The 19078-nt window shown below is 53.6% G+C and overlaps 2 protein-coding genes across 2 annotated transcripts in view; one reads left to right on the top strand and one right to left on the bottom strand.

Annotated features, from left to right (window-relative positions):
- The first annotated feature begins 311 nt into the window (after nt 1-311).
- On the top strand, nt 312-2795 carry CDK5R1 (cyclin dependent kinase 5 regulatory subunit 1). The gene has a single exon (XM_075116553.1). It carries the CDS (start codon nt 383-385, stop codon nt 1274-1276), a length of 894 nt encoding a protein of 297 aa, XP_074972654.1. The 5' UTR covers nt 312-382; the 3' UTR covers nt 1277-2795.
- Nucleotides 2796-5258: 2463 nt separating this feature from the next.
- The window catches only part of MYO1D (myosin ID), a 163504-nt gene continuing 149684 nt past the window's right edge, over nt 5259-19078 (bottom strand). The window contains exon 22 of the mRNA XM_075116550.1: nt 5259-5784. Within this exon, the coding sequence (XP_074972651.1) occupies nt 5628-5784 (157 nt within the window). The 3' untranslated portion in view covers nt 5259-5627. The remainder of the gene's footprint in view (nt 5785-19078) is intronic.

The following is a 19078-nucleotide window of genomic DNA, read 5'->3' as shown; positions in this document are numbered from 1 at the left end:
CGCAGCCATTCAGGGCAGGCGGGGGCGCGGTCTGAGAGGCGGAGGGCGGGCTCCGGGCGGCGGGGGGCGGGGCCTAGCCGCCGAGGGCAGGGCGGCGGGGGCGCGGCCTGGGCGGTGGGGGGGGCGGAGCCGCCCGCCCCTTTCCCGCCGGCGCGGCGGGCGCACGTGGCGGCGCGGGGCGGGGCGGCGGGGACGCGCACTGCGCCGCCGGGAGCGCGCGCAGCGGCGGGGCGGGGCGAGGCGCGGCGCTGAGCGGCGGCCGCGGCGGCGGAGCGGGCAGCGAGCGCGGGGCCGCGCCGGGGCCGGGGCCGGGCCGGGGCCGGGGCCGGGGCCGGGGCCGGGGCCGGGGGCGGGCGGCGGGGCCCGCCGGTCGGCCGGCGCCATGGGCACGGTGCTGTCGCTGTCGCCGAGCTACCGGAAGGCCCCGCTGTTCGAGGAGGGGGCGGCCACGGTGGGGCACTACACGGCGGTGCAGAACAGCAAGAACGCGAAGGAGAAGGGCCTGAAGCGGCACTCGCTGATCTCGGTGCTGCCCTGGAAGCGCATCGCCGCCGTCTCCGCCAAGAAGAAGAGCTCCAAGAAGGTGCAGCCCAACGGCGGGTACCAGAGCAACGTGACCCACCTCAACAACGAGAACCTGAAGAAGTCGCTCTCCTGCGCCAACCTCGCCACCTTCGCCCCCCCGCCGCCCCCCGCCGCCGCCGCCGCCGCCCTCGCCTCGGCCCAGAAGGTGCCGCCGGCCGCGCCCGCCGCCGCCGCCGCCACCCCGCGCCGGGTCGTGGTGCAGGCGTCCACCAGCGAGCTGCTGCGCTGCCTGGGCGAGTTCCTCTGCCGCCGCTGCTACCGGCTGAAGCACCTCTCGCCCACCGACCCCGTCCTCTGGCTGCGCTCCGTGGACCGCTCGCTGCTGCTGCAGGGCTGGCAGGACCAGGGCTTCATCACGCCGGCCAACGTGGTCTTCCTCTACATGCTCTGCCGGGACGTCATCTCGGCCGAGGTGGCCAGCGACCACGAACTGCAGGCAGTGCTGCTCACCTGCCTGTACCTCTCCTACTCCTACATGGGCAACGAGATCTCCTACCCGCTCAAGCCCTTCCTGGTGGAGAGCTGTAAGGAGGCCTTCTGGGACCGCTGCCTCTCCATCATCGACCTCATGAGCCCCAAGATGCTGCAGGTCAACGCCGACCCGCACTACTTCACGCAGGTCTTCGCCGACCTCAAGAAGGAGAGCGGCGCCGAGGAGAAGGGCCGGCTGCTCATCGGCCTCGACCGGTGAGCGCCCGCCCGCCGCCCGCCCGGCCCCGCCGGCCCCGGGGGATCGCCCGGCCCGGCCCCGGCGCGGAGCCGCTTCCCGGGGGCTGCTGCGGGCGGGGGGAGGCGGGAGCTGCAGCCGCCCCGGCGCTGGGGGGGGGGGGGGGGCCACACACGGGGCCGGAGCGGAGCGCGGACCCCCGGACCCCCACCCCGGGCCGCTGCCGCCGCCCCTTCCCCACCCCGCGGGCCCGGGGACGCCGCGGCTCCGCCGCCGGGTCGGGTTCAGCGATTCGTGGAAGGGGTGGACCCCCGGGACCCCCCCCCCCCCCGGGACCCTCCCCCGGGAGCCCCGGGCGGGGGCGCGGAGCGGAGCGGGGCTCCGCGGGCCGGCGGCGGCTGCAGCGGCGGGTGCGGGACCGGCCACCGCATCGCCGAGACAAAGACCAGGTTGGGGGGGGGGGGGGGGGAAGGAGGAAAAACAAAAAAGAAAAAAGGAGAAAAGCAACGCTCCGAAGGCTCCGGCGGGGGCGGCTGAACGGGGCCGATCGTGACTTGCCGGAGCGGCCGGTAACGGGACAGACGCGGCCCGGCCCCCGCCCCCCTCCCCTTTATTTATTTTCTTTGAAGAGACTCGAATTTCCCGAGCGGGTCTGGGTTAAGGGAAATAACCGCTACTGTATCATGACATCAATGTGAAATGTCTTGTTCCCATCGTGCACTGATCATGAGTATTGTGTAAAGGATCTACTTGAGTGTGCAAGCAAGGAAAGAATCTACATGCTGCTATATGAATACTTTTAGAACAAAAAAAAGGAAAAAAAAAAAAAAACCCAACAAACTCCTAACCTACGGGGGGGGGGGGAAGAAAAACTCTTCTTTATTCTTTCATTGTTGCTTTTACAGTGGTATTGCGCATGCAAACAGGAGCATTTTGTGTCTTCAAAAAAAAAAAGGAAAAAAAACAACATAAAAAAAAATAATAATCGAAAAAAACCTTACCGGGAGCTGGCTGTAAAATCTACACCCATGCACAAAGACCCGACACCACCCGATACCGCAGGCTTGAGCTGGTGTTCCCTTATCAGGCCTGGGGACTGCTAAGTTTTTTTGGGTTTTATTATTTTTTTGAATTTTTCTCCGTGTGCACAGTTCTAGTTTAGTTCTGGTCCATCGGGAGTTACACTTGGAGCGAGCGGGAGAAATAACGTGCCATTTATTTTTATTTTCGATTTTTCACTTGAAGCTCTCCATCGCTGTACATTGGACCCTGCTAATGATACATGTGTACGTACGTTTTTTTAGTGCAATCTCTTCTGTAGATCTTTGTTGACCAAATTGGTGGGTATTGTTACTTATTAATTTATATTCGTCTCATTTTGTATGTATGTGTATAGTGTGTTTGTAAGTATGTGTGGTTTATAACCTGACCGACTGTGTCATGGGGCTCAGTGTGCCTGTAATTTAATCCCCTCCCCTTATTTTTATTTATTTTTGTACTGTGCTGATTAAATAAAAATGCACTGACCATCCATTACACGGCAGCGGCTCGTGGCGGAGTCTTTTCTGCAGCCCCAAGCCTCTGAGGCCCCTTCGCGGCGCGGGGAAATCGATTTGCCTTGGCGAGCGAGGGCTTTAACGCGCCCGCGGGTTTAGCCGCGTGCCGGGGTCGCCCCTTCGCGGGGGCCGGCGGGGCGCCGCGGGGCCAGGAGGAGCATCGGACCCGGCACGGCCGAGGTGAAAAACCGGGTTATTGGGACGCCAAAACTCTACTTCCCGGCGGCGCGTCGTCCTCCCCGAGCCACCGCGCCCGGCAGAAACCGGCACCACCATAGCGGGAGGCAACCAATTGGGTTTTTTCTTTTTAAATTTATTACAGTGAATTACATAAACAAACCCCAGGTCCATTATAGTAAGGCGCTTTTTTTCCTGCTCTTTTACACATTAAAATATCAGTGATTTAAAAAAAAAAAAAAGCCCCAGGCTGAAAATCGAAATTCAATTTAGAAATAGTTAATTTATGGGAAAAACCAGGAATATATATATATTTTTATATATATTTATATATATATCTATAAAACCAGAGCAGGAACAGATAATATATTTTATAAAGACACATTTCATCACATCCAATATTGCCATCTTGTAGTATTAGAAATTTCCTAACCCTGCGATTTATTGCTGTCCATCATGATTCGATACAACCATTTCGTTGGCGGGATAGTGTATAAAAGTGCTGATTAAATCTCCTGCCACTACCTTGCCTAGGGGTTAGCGTTACTGGGGGACGCTTGGACTAGCAGATAGGGAAAGCGAGGAGTGCAAATCCAAAGGCCCAGCGCTGACGCGGCTTTGCCTCCTGGTGCTTCCCCGGGAGGCTGGAGCTGGGGGTCCCCCGCCTCCGCCCGGCGTCGCTCCCGCTGAGGAGCTGCTGCTGGGATTAAATGAGGCGGCGGCGGCTCCTCGGTGGGCCCGAGCCCCCGCGCGGGCTCGGCAAGGTGCGGAGCTGTCGCCAGGGTGGGACGGCACCTCCAGGCTCCGACGGTGCCGCCAGGCTCCTGCCGCCCGCAGCGGTGGGTGGTGGGTGACTCGCACTTGCTGACATCTGGAGGCGCGTCTTCCCGAGGCCTCGGGCAGAGCCGAGGCGCAGGGCCCCGGCGCAGGCGCCCGCTGCGCGGCCCGGAGCTGCCGGTGGCCGGGGTGCGGCGCTGGGATGCTGGTGGGGCTGCTCCGAGGCTGGGACCACGTGAATGGGAGGGGTCTGGCGTGGGGCCTCCGTGGCGAAGAGCACAGGAGGGATTATGTTTATCCCACTAAAATACAGACGTAGAGATTCGCTACGCTCGAGGTACCCTCAGCCTTGGGTCTCCGTGGTGGCCAGGTACAAACGCTGTCCTTGCATGGCTTTGGGAAGCCTTTAATTAACAAGTCGCTAGGCAAAGCGCCTCTTCCAGGCTTTTGAAGTCCTAAAATGCTCACTTGACCAAGTACTCCCCATTCGGGTCTGGGCTGGAGACGGGCGCTCCCGAGGTGGGGTCACCTCACAGCCCCCCCCCACCCCCGCAGCCACCAGGCTGGTAATCCTGACCTGACCAGCAGTGCCAGGACTCAGTATGTATAATCCCCACAGCCCCGCAACGTCACGTGGCCTCCTCCACACCAAATCCACAGCAGCAGCCCGGAACACAGTGGCAATAAAAAGCTTGTTAGTCTCTACGGCCCTCCCGCGAACACCAAGCTCAAGGTTAGCCAAGCCGCGGGCGCTGCGCACTGGGGAGACGCGATGCCACCGCACGAGGTGACGCGCAACGCCCAGCGTCCAACACCCGCAGCCGGGAATTCCCAGGGCAACCTGGAAGGGACCAGCCTCGACGGCTGCAGGTCGAGTTCGTGCCGCCGCCCCTCGCCTGGTGCAGACGGTCGTGCCCGGAGATAGTGTGAATAGTGCAAAGCGAGGGAGCCGCAGCCTCAGCCCCCCCCCCCACAGGCTCCACGTGTTTCCAGAATCACCCACCGGCAGTGGGTCCTTTCAGCCCACCCTGAACCTCATCGCCGGGACTAACATGACGCCACGTGGATCATCTAAAAAGTCAGCAAGGCCACTTGGTCCAAATGGGAACCCACCAGATTTTTGGGTGCCCACAGAGGGTAATTAAGGCAAAAGCAATGGAGGATTAAGAAAATAAAACCTCTGTGAATCCCACTCTCCTTTCTGCTGGTGGACGTCTCCAACCAAGGTGCCTTGATGGGTTAGTGACCTCCAGGCAGGAAAGCAGCAAGTCTAGAGGTGCGCGTCCACGTACCAGCCCAACGCTGTGTGTGCCGGCAGGGCTGGGAGAGCGTGGAGTGTCTCCCCGGCGTGGGGAGCCAGCCCTCCTTTCCAAACCTGGCTCCGGGTCCACTGGGATTTGGCCTTAGAGGACCAGACGCCCTGAGCCGGGTATCTTTGGTTCCTCCGGTGGAGGCTGCATAATATTGCAAAAATGACACACAAAAAAAGAACCACAGAAGGGAATAATGGAGGGGGTTTAAGAAATCAACGTGGGAAAGGGAGGAAAGGGTGTAAGTACCTATAAATGCTTTTTTTTTGGGACTAATTGAGAAGCACTTTCCTGATATTCTGGCCTGTTTTGTAAGATGGATGCAGGTCACTGGCTATTTTAAGCCTTTGTTGCATGCGGTAGTAAAACCCTCTCCTGAATTTGGGTTTCTAAACCTCTAGCTTTGGAGATCTTTTTAGGTGCATGACCAAGCCACAGCTGAGCATCTCTAAATTAATCCCTTGAAAAGTCCAAGGCACGGGGAGGGCAATCAAAGCCCCAGTCTGTTTTTCCTCTGCGCGCTCTCTCTCTCCCCGGGCTGGCGGGAGGGGGATGCTAATTCCCCGGCACGCAGAGGACGAAACCGGAACGATGCTTGGTGAAATCCGGTTGGGATTGGTTAATCTTGGTTTCCACGGAGACGGTGCATTTCCGCCCGTGCAGGCTGCACTGGACCGGGTTGGTGACGCTGACTTGCAGAGCGCGTTTCTCCCTGCAAAGGCAAAAGGGAAACGAAGAGTCAGGCAGGAGGGCTGGGATGCGCTTGGCACCGTTGCTCACACCTCGGTGCAAGGCAGCGAGAGGTGTTTTCGGGTCAGGACACATCCCGCATCAAACCCAGCACGCTGCGTTAAGCCAAGCCTCAGCTCTAAGCCCAGCTTTCAGGCCTGGTTGAGCCCCACTCCCGCACGTGAAGGGCTCCCATGCGGCGAGGCATGCGCCAGGGACGCTGGCATCGGGCTCAGTGCTGATGGGGGGATATCGCTTCACGGGCAAAGCACAGGCCGCGTTGCAGAAGGCCTGGGGTCTGCTGCCAGCTCGGCCGCTGCTCGCCAGACGACCTCGCGAGCAATCGCTCCTGCTCTATAATTACAATAATGATGACATTCCTTGTTCTGAGCTCAGAGGTTAAAAGTACAGCATGAAATAGCTAAAAGAATCACAGGTAGGGTTGCTTTGGCTTTTCGTTTTTTCTAACTTCCCTGTCCAGACAGGCAGGCAGACAGACTGACCGACCGAGCATGCACCCTCCTGAGGTCGGAGCACCCTGAACGGAGGCAGTGGCCGGCTGGGCACAGGTGCCGGCACAAACCGGTGTCACTGCAAACCATTCCCCAGCTCTTTAACCCTTTAACCCAGCTTTGGTGCTAACAGTGAGTCTCACGAGTGAAATCAGGAGCTTCTGCCACCCCGCTTGGTTTTCCCTTGGCTGTTCGGGTCGCTGCCTGCAGAGGAGCCCAGGACAGCACGGCCAGATGGCTGTCCCATCTCTGCTCCAGCCAAGACAGGGCCAGGGATGGCCGGCGAGGATGTCCCCCTTTGCTAAAGGCCATAAAAGCCACTGGTTTATATGACAAATAATTTCCTGGTACTGGAAGCAGAGCCACGCGCGGCTGCTCCCTCGGCGGGGGATGGAGATGAGGTGCGGCTGATGTGCCAGCTCCAGCCACGAGCCCTCTGGACCAGCAAAGAGCGGCCGTCAGGAGGCAGGGGAGTGAATCTGCAGGAGAAACGCCTACAGCAGATCCACCGCCCCCGAGCCACTGCCAGCCTGGGGCAGCAGGAGATGTCCAGGGACTTGGCCTTCGGGAAATCTCTTCTGTGACTTCACCCGCACTTCAAATTCCTGAATTTCCAGAATTTCTTAGTATAATATTGAGTGGTTTCAAGACTCTCTTGGTGCTCTAAATACACTGAGGAGGACAGGCTGGGTTTCTGTTTTGCTGTGTTTTGCTTCCAGACCCGAGGTCTTGCCTTGCTTTAGCTGTTACAGGATTTTCACTGTTGCAGCGTAAGTCCTTTGTGCAGCACAGGCTTCGTTTTCACTTCTTTAAGACCGTTCAGGACGTGTCACATCCCATAAGCCACCTTTTTATGCTGCTTCCAAATAATATGTTCACTGCTTCCATGAAAACGAGCGGGGTTTGGTTGGGGGGGTATGGCAGGGCAGCAGCACACCAAGCCCTCATGCGGTCCCAGGTATTTAATACTTATTTACTCTTGCCTCAGTGAGTTGAGGCTAAAATCCCTGCTTAGCTTGCTATTTTTACCATGTCTTAGCAGAACAAGCCGCATACGCAGAGCAGCCTCTCAGAAACTCCTGCCATCATGTGCCTGGAGAGCAGGTTTAGCATCAAGTGTCTGTAACAAGGATAAGGGCTGACGACTTTCCTTCCTCTTTCCCACTGCTCTCATCAAATTATAGGGAAGAAGACAGAGGCTCTGTCGCTATTAACTGTCCAACTCTGTTGACCCTTTTGCAGAGCAATAAGCAGCCCAAATGAGGGGAGAGGAACAACATCAACCTGAATTTTGGCCACAGGCAGGACCCATGCCTGGAAATCAGAAGGTCCTTGAGGTATTTTGAGCCCTGTGGCTCTGGGACCTTCAGCAGGAAGCCAAATCTCTCTCGGTCCCAGCTCCTGCTTGTGAATGAAGAGACTCAACTGAACAAATGTCTATGTGAAGCTAACGCTGTCCTGGGATAGTGGGCTCTGGAGCAGATGCTCTGATTTTCACTCCGTGTAACATTTCCATTAAACAAGGGATTCACTTCCCCTGCCATGTTTTCCAGATCCCACCATGACAGAACTCATTCACTCTTGATCATGTCGCTTTTCATCAGGTGAGGTTTCAGCCTCAAAACCTTGTGCTGGAGGAGCAGGACAGCTCTTGAATGGCACCCAACGCAATCCACAGGTCTGCAAGTCTGCACAGGGACTGCAAACCCCGTCCTTGGTCTTCCTCACTAGGCAACGCAACACTGAACCCTGCCACCAGCTCCACAAGCAGCTCCATGTGCCAGGACCTCGAGTCTCTTGGATGCTGCTCCTGTGCCTGGTGACTGGCCAGCAAGGAAGAGGTTGGAGGAGATGGCAGTTTGGTTTCCAGTCTGTCAATCACATCAGCACCACACCTGTTGGGGCGGTGGCACAACGGGGAGATGACAGCCGCTGGCTGCCCTGGAGCGAGATGGTTGACTTATTGACCGAAAGGGAGGAAAGAGCCACCTGCATCAGCCCCAACTCAGACTAAAAGACCTTCCAAATCTCACCACTACAATGAGATTTTACGGATGGCCCAGCTGGGGAGATGCTTCCTCAAGTTCCTGCAGAATTTAGCTTCCAAAGGAAGAATTTGAGATGGAGATGGTCCGGTGTAACCCTGGAAGTGCAACGAAGTTGTTCATAGACAAGGGCAACAGAGAGTGAAAATACCCTTGGGGATCACTGGTGCTCGGCAAGACCCGCAGCAAGACACCGCTGGCGCAAAGGCTTTCACTCAAACTTGGGCTAAAGTGAGTTTTCACTGTAAAATCCTGTCCCACCATGGTACTTTGCTCTTCCACCTCGCCATCTCAATAAGATGATTGTCAGGAAAAGGTCGTTAAGGTGAAATTTAGGTAGAAGGTAGTTTGCACTATTAAGTTTCAAGCTTACTTGCAAATAATCTTTTGGCCTTCTGACAATTTAAAGGACCAACTGGGTTCCATATTAGAGGTGGAAGATCTTGTCATTTCAAGACTTAAGGGCAGAACTGAATGTATTTATGACTATTTTGCAGCTGGAGACACAGTCACAGTGCAGAAAGCTAAGTGACGTGCCCAAGGCCGCAGAAAACTGTCAGCATGAAGAGTTAAACCCAGATTCTCTGAATGCCAAGATTTGTCCTTTAACCGCAGACGAAGACCCCGCTATGGCAGTCGAAATGCCAGTCTCTTCTTTCATCCTGCAGATCTACTTGATTCAAGGATCCTGTGTTGGTTCAGACCCAGTTTCTTATCAAAAGCAACGTCCAAGCTCGCCCCGCCGTTTAGCAGGCAAAGACTGCCTGCATGTTACACCCTCAAAAGGCAGTTGCACCCTTTTCCTCATCCTTTTGGTTTCATCCACCTCACGCTTACTGCGTCCCAGCACCCCCCAGAGCTGCCGTGTGTGCCGGCCGGAGAGCCCTCCCCTGCAGAGCCGACAGCGGGACGGCCGGGAGCCCCCGGAGCTGTCGCTAGATTGGCCCCACTACAACCTGCATAGGAGAATTTGTTGCAGACATCAGGCCCTATTTTAGTAAGCCCTTAACAGGCTTCCGAGACACTTCTGCCGTCTCCCTTGTACAGACACGCGTTTAGGAGACCATCTACAAGACGTCAGCGCTCATGGAGGTACCAGGCACAGCTCTGCCCAAGACCAGCCCCGTCTGATGGCAGGTTTGGCCCTTCACCAAGCCCTGAGGTAACCTGCACATCGACGGAAGTCAAGTCAATTAGGACAAAATGACGGACGCTGCTGCCGGGCATCTTCTGGGAAATAGAATTACTTATTTTTAACAGTGATTCCATTAGAAGAGACAGTGAGATGGAAGCGCTGGCTGAGACTCTGCCAGCCCCCAGCATCCAGGCGTGAAACTGCCCAGAAAAGCATAAAGGAAAAAAAGGGAGCGTTCATGGGAAAGTCAGGATCAACCCCAGCGCTGCTCCAGTCCTGCCGGGGAACCACATGATAATTTCTCTATATAATAAAGCACATGATAATTATTTCTGTATATAATAAACACCAAGGTGTTGGTGTTTTCTGAAAACACAGGTCTTTTTATATAACTGCAAACAAGATTTCTGGGCGGAAACAGCCTCTCTCGACATCCTGGCCGTTCAAGCCACGGCCACTGATCTCAGCTGGTTGTGCAGGCAGGGACTTCTCTTTGCTCTCTGGATTTCACGGCTCAGTGAAGTCTGCAGGACTGGGTTACCTCTCTTCCTTCATCTGCTCCCAACCATCACAGCACGCAAACTGCCTTTATCCGCTCACTTCGCTCATCCGCTGACTCGCGCTCATCAGCGTTAATGGCCAACAGTCGAGGCGATGGCTCTGGGTGCGACATGCGCGTGCGCGAAGCACCGCGGGCGGCGCACCAACAGTGTCTGCGTACACGGCAGAACCACATCATGGAGCGAGAGCTTCGTTAGAAATACAGCGAGAGCTGATTAGACACCCCGGTGAACGCTGGCAAAAGGGAAACCAGCGGAGAAGAGATGACTCCAAGTGGAAACAGACTGCTGGCCCATGAAATACTAGAGTTTTGACTGAGCATTTAATCTAGGACCTCAGGGAAAACACAAGCCAAGTAGCGCATAAATGGCCACAGACATCTGTCAGCGCTGTTGATAATACAAAAGCATCTATGTCACCAATAAGCGGTGGGAAGCAAAACAGTGAAGAGAAGGAACGGAGAAAGAGCAGAGGGAGTTCCTGCGAGGACAGCGGTGTAAGACTAGAAAGTTAAATAAATGTATTGTTAAATAAACGTTAAACATGCAACATGCTCAAGAGCAAACACAGAAGACCCGGACTGCCTTGCAAGGAGCTGTAATCGGCCTGAAGATACAGCAAAGCACTCGTCAAGGAGACAGTCTTCACTTGTAGCTGTGAGCTCCATCAGGAAGCACAGCGGGCTGCAGAGAGCGGGAACACGCCGGCCCGGGGGCAGCGGTACCTGACCACTCTGGGGTGCTCCGGAGACCCAGCCCCATCACCCACTGGGCTGGGAAGACGGGAGGAACGGGTGGTTTATGCAGATTTTCCAGGGTCTTTAAATGAGGTGCTGCCCGCCTGTGAATGGAGCTAATGCAGTCACGGGGCAGGAAATAAGTTCTTTTTAGGAAGCAAAATTCGGGTAGAAGATGGCAAACTCAAGCCCAGTAAGTGCCTGATTTTCATGACAACAAACCAGAGGGATTTAAATGAGGCTAAGCATGCGATGCAGTGCGAGAGGAGGGCTCAGCAGTAATAAACCAAACTGGATGTAGTCTGGAGGGGATTTTTTTAACCGGTCAAATCTCTCTAGAGTGTAGAACAAGGCCTCTGGAAAGAGGCGTCACTGAGGACTACTCGGTTAAGACTTCACGAGAGCACGCAGCTGCAAACAAGATGTTAGGAAGCATTAGGAGGAGGATGGATAATACTGAAAAAATGGTAACACCTTACATAAACCAGTGCTGCAGCCTCATCTGGATACTGGCTGCAGCCTTCGAGGGGGTTAGCGATGACAAAAAAAATAAAATGCTCACAGATGATGGGAGGCTATAAAAAAGAAACCAAAAAAGCAGTAGCTATATTCTGCATGAAGAAAATACGTAAGAAGCAGGGAGAGAAACTAGAGAGGTCTAAAAAAAGGCAGCTTTCAAGGCTCTGCTTCCTAACAACGGCCAAATTGACAAACAGCAATATTGAGAATTTCGAGGTGGGTTAAAATGGTTTTCCAGGCAATGTGTAACCTCGCTGCTGTGGATCACTCCACGCCGCGGTACTCACTGCTGCTGGTGGCACAGAGGTGAGAAAAAATGAGCAGGATCTAAAATGACACCGGATATAACACAGATGATAAATATTTGCATATCTGGGCTACAACAGGTGTCATTTTTTGAAAAGATAATTGTTTTCTGCATGAGGTTTTAAAGCTCACTGGCTGTGCCGGCTGCATATTTGGCAGGGGAGGGACGGGGGAGATATATCTCATCTGACCACTCATGGTTTTCTGCAAGTTGCAGGACAATGATACTGGGGATATTCAGACTCAAAAGTTATAGTTCTCACTGTGAAAATTAACCCCACAATAGCTTAAACGGAGACAAAAATAGGAACATGTAGTTTCTCAACATGTACAAGTGCGAAACCTGCGAAACTCGTGTGCATTTTCTGTCACTCGCTGTAACCTCTCAGCTTCGCAGGAGGAGCAAAGCACCACGCCGGGAGAGCCGCTCCGTGCGCAGGACGGGCACAGAAGCATCCCCTGCTCTGGGGAGCCAGGGCAAGCACCACCCCTGGGGAGCCCCGGCGTGAAGCGCATCACATGTAAATAATCCTGGGTGGATATTTCATTCCAGGGAGGGAGATGTCCTGCTGCTAGTGTGCAGAGCCCGCGGGCTGCCGGCACTCCGGCATGCTTCATCTTCTCTGTTCTCCCGCTGCCTCTCAGGGGGGCAGAAGCATTTGAAGTGTGCGCAGCTTCGAAGCACCGGCTCCCACTTCCAGAAGAGATTTACACACTTGAGGCATAAATTTCCCTAAGACTCGGGATGATTTTGACAGCATCACCCCTGTGACTCCTTGGCACGCTTCATCCTTCTTTGCTCTGCTCAAATCCCCTGCCATCAGAGGGAGAAAACACCTCTTCTCACCCAGCTCTTATTAAAACACGCTGGCTCACGTAGCTACTGGTTAAAGGCAATGATTTACTACCCTGAGTACCCGAGAAAATAATTTAACATCCTCTTTGCCTCCTCGCACTGGCTGCTGGACTGCATTAGCCCCACCAAAGGAAACGCCCCTCCAGCCAGCAGTCCCTTTTTAGTGCAGCCCTGAAGCTGCAGCTGGCAGCACTCTTCAGCCCCTGGGTTTGGTTACCAAAACCGAGAAGTGCAGGGTGAGGAGATTAACCGGGACCCATTTTTGGGTGCAGACCAATCCTCTCTGCTCGTAACTCAAGAGCAGCGGATCGCAGGGGATGAACACGCGTGGTAGGTAGCGTGCCGCCCATTCAGCACGTGCTGCATTACGCACACATGCGCTGAAGCGACATGACAACGTCCTAAACCACAACGAGTTTTCATAATCTGCCTTGTGAAACCCTCTCTGAGCTCTCGCACAGCGAAAGCACGGGACAACAGGATGTTTTCTCAAACTGTTACTCATTTTTTAGGGACGTAGGCTGTTCGCGTTGCAGAGCTCTTCTGTATCAGGTGGTCTTGGCAGAGACTAGACATTAAGATGGATCAAAGCTATGGAAAAGAGAGACTACAAAGAAGTCAGACGTGAATAAAGGAGATCTCAAGTCAGGATCAAAAGGCAAATTTCCATAGTCAAAGGTCAGAACAAGTCCTCCAGGCATTTTAATGCCAAGAAAGGTCAACTGAGTTAAGCAGGCAGGTCCTCTCTCACTGTATGATTTTTCAAAACTATGTGCAGTCAAGTGACACTTGGTATCATGGATTTTTTTTTGTCTTCCAAAACCAGCAGATATTTACGGCCTATTTCTAACACAGTGTTGTACCTTGTGGTCTGTTCAGGCAAATCGCCTCAGAAACTCGAAGAAATGGCTTTTCAAAAGCAATATTTTAATCTGCAAGAGAAGAACCAGGCTACAAGTTGCAATCCCATGTCGTTCCACTGAAAACTCAACCATGCCACTTAAAAAGTGGCTTTCAATCTTTTCTGGCTCAGACTCGAACATGTGTCACTTTTCTCCGCAGCTCACATTGACATTTATTTACCAGCCCAAACCACAGAGCCACTCGCCCTCGGTTTTGGGAACCGTACGGTACCACATATTACCACATCACCCTAGCGAGTGCGTCAGCAACTCTATTTTTGAGCTTTTAATGCAAAACAAGATTTGTTAATAGCTGTATATTCCCAGCGAAGAGCGTTACATATGTCCGATGGCACACAGCAAGGCAAAAGCAAAGTCAGCTATTAATACTCTAGTGTGCTGGCGTCCGGCTGCTGCACCGAGGCGGTTCCTTTTATTCATGTCTGAACCATGAAAGCCACTTTCCTAAGAAGACAGCAGCTGCCACAATACTGATGTGCTTTTTTCATGATGTGTCTGTGGTAGATCCAGGTCTAATCCTTCCCCTCTAGCTGAGGTGTAAACCTAGTCCATTACATGTTTGGCTCTCTCGTTCTTAAAATGCATTTATTCCTGCTTGAACCCAAGGTCAGGCAGTCCCAGAGCAGTGCCAGTGAGCTGCGGTTTGTTCTTAATTTATTTAGTAACTGGGACATTTCTGCATCCATCCTCGCTAGCCAGAGAGTGCTTTCTGAAAAGTCAGCGAGCTGTAAAATATTTCTGTCTCTTCCAGCAAAACCATTTGGTTCACGTGCTTCTGGGCAAAGGAGGATCCCCAGGGTGATGGGGCGGGGGCTGCTCCTCCCCCCTCCGGGGCTGCTCACCCTCATCAGGAACTTGGGGTAACAGCCACGATACAAAGAAAGACCTAAGCAGCTAAAAAGCAGGTTAATAGGGGTCAGGTCCAAGCCAAACAGCCTCGCTCCCCATGGGGACTGCACCCCAAAGCCCGTGCTTTATGGTGGGAAAGCCGCAAAAAGTGGTTTTGACACATCGCTTCGCAAGCACGCTGTGTGGTGTACCCTAACATCCCCTCTCCTCCCTCCCTGGGGAATCTGATGGAAATGAAAAGTGAACGCAACTATCCCATATCACATGAAATTCAAGAAAAGGATCAAAAACTCATCGAAGCTTCATCCTCCAGCTGAACCCGGGCAAACGCTCATCCACTCAACTCCCAAACCCCAGCCCTAACTCAGCCACCGCCCCCAGGCTGAAGGCGTTGGACTTTGGGGTGGCAAAGACGCCCTTTCGGCACTGAAGCTCAGCTATAAACTGTACCCCGGTCTCGTTACCATGCTTGGGCTGTTAATCCCCTCCCTGCCCACCCAGCACAGCCACACTGGCTGCGAACTCAAGGCTCGGGGCAGCACCAGCCCCCTGCCCGCGGCAGGCAGGAGGCAGCGGGTTCCTGCAGCCGCTGCTGATGCTCCCTGAGTTCTGCTCCTATGGCAGCTGAGAATTCTTCTACACACTTCAAATGGAGAAGTCTCAGTCTTTTTTTTCTCTCCTTGTGCCATCAGCATTCAACGCCTGATGTAATTTATCCCTTAGGAAGCGCTCGCTAAAGCTGGTCAATGGTTTTCTGGATGAAAAACGCACGTTCACTTAAATAGGGTATTTCCTGGGAATTCTCATCAACAAAGCAGCTTTCAAAAAAGAAAAAAAAAAAGCACACACAGTGCGTTAAATATTTTATTCCCTCCAGCAGGCAAAATGAAAAATTTCCAAAGCCCTGAGTGGGGGTGGAGAAGGGAGCTCCCAGCCGCCATGGGAGTGCCACGACACTACCCACCGACCAGGGCTCTGCCTAAATTCATGGGTTATTCATCTAACACCCTAACAGGAGGCACCCCGAGATGCCGCATGCCCAGCCCGAGTGCTCGGGACTGCAGGGAACTCTAGAATCCACATACTGCTCCTCTCCCCTCCCCTGGTCGCCATGTGCAGTCTGATACTGTAGGCATTAAATGCCCTGCAAAATTCAGTGTATTTTGCATTCTCTCTACAGCTAAAATTGTAAGTTTTGCACCAAGTCTTCAGCGTGCTGAAGATTTACAGACTGGCAATAGGCAACTGCGTGGAGGAAAGTGAAAGGACGGGGTGCCAGACATGTGGGGTTTGTGCTCCCCGCGGACGTGGGAGCGGGGTGGCAGGGGGGAAGGTGCCCACGTTTTTTCCATCCTCTCAAACACCCATGAGGTTTCAGCAACAACACGAGAAGAAATGTGTCATCTGCGGCTACACCAGCAGCACCTGCCTCTGCAAGGAGCAGAAACCAGTTCTGGCGCAGAATTATGAAATGACTGATCTTGTTAGGTAAGAAACGACTTCTACGGCTGCGTAACGTCCTCCCCTCCGTGGTCTGCCCTGCCGACACGCCTTCATCTACTCAAACTGACCCGGTTCTCAACATCAGCAGCCTTCCCGGGGTGCAGCACCAATATATAACTACAGCTTTTTCTGAGGTCTCCAATTAGTCATATTTTCTCAGCTATTCTGAGTCCTGGCAAAGCTTTTGAGAGTCAGCTCTCATCCGGCTTTCTGCTTTAGCAGGAGCAAACGTGGCCGCAAGATGCCGGAGCGTTACATATTTTATAAAAACCACTACGCCAAAAATATGATTCAAAGTCCTTGGCTGGAGACAGAGTAAAAGCAGAACATCGGCTCATTCACGGGGTTATGCCAAGAATCCTGCATTATAAATGCACCAGCACATAAATAAAATAAGACCACTTAGGAAGATGAGCGCAGACTTGCTTCCCATTTAGGACATCACGGACCTCAATTCCCAGGCAGGCTGAGAAGCAGCAAAAGTCTTTCCTTACATTTTCTTTTTGGCTCCGCTCCTCGCCCTCAGCCAGCCAGCGGGCTGAATTCTCCGGACCCGCATTTGTTGGGGTGTGCGCAGCCCACATTTGCAACGTCCCTCCTGGAAGGATACTCTCGGCCTGGTTAGCAGATGCTGATAAAATGCTGCTGGGTGAAGTTTTGAAGTTTAAGGAAGGAAGAAATTCAGAGAAAAGAAAAACTTCAAAGAGAATCCAGCACATTTCAGTCATCTGGGATGTATTTACCCGACCCCTGCAAGAACGTGAGGTATAGGATGCTGACAGTGAGGACAGTACGCGTGGTGTTATTCAACTATTTACCACTCGAATTTACAAGGGAGCAACAACTTTCCAGTATCAAACAGTGGTCGAAACAGCTGATGGGTGCAGTATGTTGGAAACCGATGCCACAGCGAAGCGCTGCTGTTGCCCTGCCGTTTCCCTTCGATACAGACATCACCTATAGTCACGCTGATGGATGAGCAACTCTACCTTCCCCACTGGTACATGCAGGGCTGTGAATTAAACGGGTATTTTTAGAGTCTGGCAGAGGTCTGAAGTCACAAAACGGGGGAAGCTGCCACTGAGCTTCACAGAGATACCCTAGAATTATTATTAAAAAAATCAGAAGTGTGCACACTTTTGAAGGTCTCTCCCCCCCCCCCCCCCTTTTTTTTAATCATCCTTTAAGATAATGCCAGGAAGCCAGCACAGATAAGCGGGAGGGCAATTTGCTGAGGTGAAGCCACAGGCTCGGCTTCTGCTGGCACCGATGGCTGCGATGGCACCGGAGCCGTGGGAAACACGTGGGTCCAGGGGCTCGTGGCCACAAGGACGACGGTGCGAGGGCTCTCCCCGTGCCCAGGGGCTGGGCAGCAAGGTTGCGTCGTCGCACCCCACCCACGGCTCTGAAAGCTTTGGTTCAATAACGCCTCCGCAGCGTGGCCGTGCCGAGGACCTGGCTGTCATTGTCCCCAGCCGTCCTGGCTGCGCTCCCGCCCTGCAGCCCATGAAACGCCGAGCTGCTGCGCAGGCAAACAGCCCAGCTCCATTATATTCTGCACACATCGGCGCTGAGCTCATTAAAGCCAGAGCCGGGGATTTAATAGGAGGGCTCTGACATCCCGGGGAACATCCACCACCAGGTGCACTCGCTCGGCACCACACCGTGGCTCCAGCACGGGCATAATTCACCCGTCTCCCTTTGAACAGTGTGTGACAGCTCGTGTGTGTGTGCAGGGAGGGGGTGATGGAGAACGACTGCTTTTAGCACTACAGCTCTCAGTCACTATAGCAACCTGGATATTCATCATCCCATCTGATGCTTCATTTCTGCCAGCCAACCAGGGGCTGATGCAGAGCGAGAGATGGGTTCATTTACTGCCTCCTATGATCGCTGCTCGGTGCACCCCGGATAACCCCTGCAAAAGCTAATTCTGCATTAATTCCCCTTTCTGAGGTTTTTTTAAAAGTTTACTGGGGCTGGTCCTGCTCACCACCGCTGCGGCAGCAGCAGCACTGGTGCAGAGGATGCTTCAGGCAGGGTGTCACCATGACCTACTTAGTGCAGGACGAGGTGACATCACGTTAAAATGCCAGTGGCTTCCCAGTCCTCTGGACCACTCTGCCCAGTAGCAACGCTGAACTACCCTGACCCTGAAGGCAGACTTCCGACAAGGAGGCACGCACCTCTGGCCGTCGGTATGACCTTGCTCTGTCAGCATGGGAGACGTCTCCCCTCCTCGGCTCCTCTGACCTGCAACAGCTGTGCTTAATCCTGCCTCTCTATTTCCAGATCTGAACTGAAAACCTAGATTTTTCTCCTTTTCTAATAGAAAAGAGAGAAATTAGCTAAAGCTTCAGGGGATAGAAAAATGCTATTAAAAAAAGAGGTGTTATTGTGCTGCATTCTCTTGCAGCTTTTCTCCCAGAGAGAAGCAACGTTCCTGTTCACCCTCCCTGTGCGAAGAGATTTTTATCACATATTGCCTGATAAAAGGTCACATTTTCACTGGCAACCAGCGACACACAGGAGCGTTTTCCCCAATGATTTAGGCAGGCAGTATCAGGGCTATCCAGCCCACAACCATCAGCTTGTTCCTGAAAGCTAAACCATGAATTTTTATCAAAGGCGAGCGCAGAGGGGTGGGGTGTGCTCGGGTTATCACGGCATTATGCGAGTGAGGAAGATGGCTCCTCCTCTCCCAGCATCCACACTGTGACATTTTAGCTGAGGAAGCTGAATCATCCTTCAATTAATGACAGGCTTTTAACCTGATGTTGAGGAGGTTCACTGAGGTCCCCCTACTGTTAAAAACGCTTCTTTCTATGGCCAAAAGAAGGATCACTGGAGCACAGTGATTCTTCCACCCCTCAGCTTTACGCTGTCCCCCTTGGGAGCCATCTGATGGGGAAGGACGTGGCAGCAGGGACATTGCAGGCAGCACGGTGTTTCCTGCAAACACATCACTCTGCCAGGTGCCTCCCAAACCAAAGGCAGTTTAAAACATGTACCGGACCCTGCGGAACAAGGCAGGGAAGACTCATCAGGCAGAGGATGATGGACGGGAAGGGGAAGGATAAGCAACGAGTCAGGGTGACTCAGGGCACAGACCTCTCGATTGCTCCATCATCACATTCAGGTTTTAGCTTTTTAACCAACTGCTGCTTCCCTCCTATTTCCTGGGGCAAGAGCACACCCAGGGCCTTTCGGGGGAGCCCGAAGAAGAATGCAGGGCTTAGAAAGGGATTTTAAAGACAACAGATGCTCGGAAGGTCAGAGGGGAGCTTAGGAGCAGCGGTCTCAGGAACAAGAACCCAGAACATGGAGTGACT

This window comes from Phalacrocorax aristotelis, chromosome 23, assembly GCF_949628215.1.
Source record: "Phalacrocorax aristotelis chromosome 23, bGulAri2.1, whole genome shotgun sequence".
Taxonomy (NCBI): domain Eukaryota; kingdom Metazoa; phylum Chordata; class Aves; order Suliformes; family Phalacrocoracidae; genus Phalacrocorax; species Phalacrocorax aristotelis.
This window is presented reverse-complemented; position numbering and strand designations above follow the sequence as displayed.

Bases quoted from the DNA above. Each gene is read 5' to 3' on its own strand.
- CDK5R1 (XM_075116553.1), top strand. From the start codon at position 383: ATGGGCACGGTGCTGTCGCTGTCGCCGAGCTACCGGAAGGCCCCGCTG.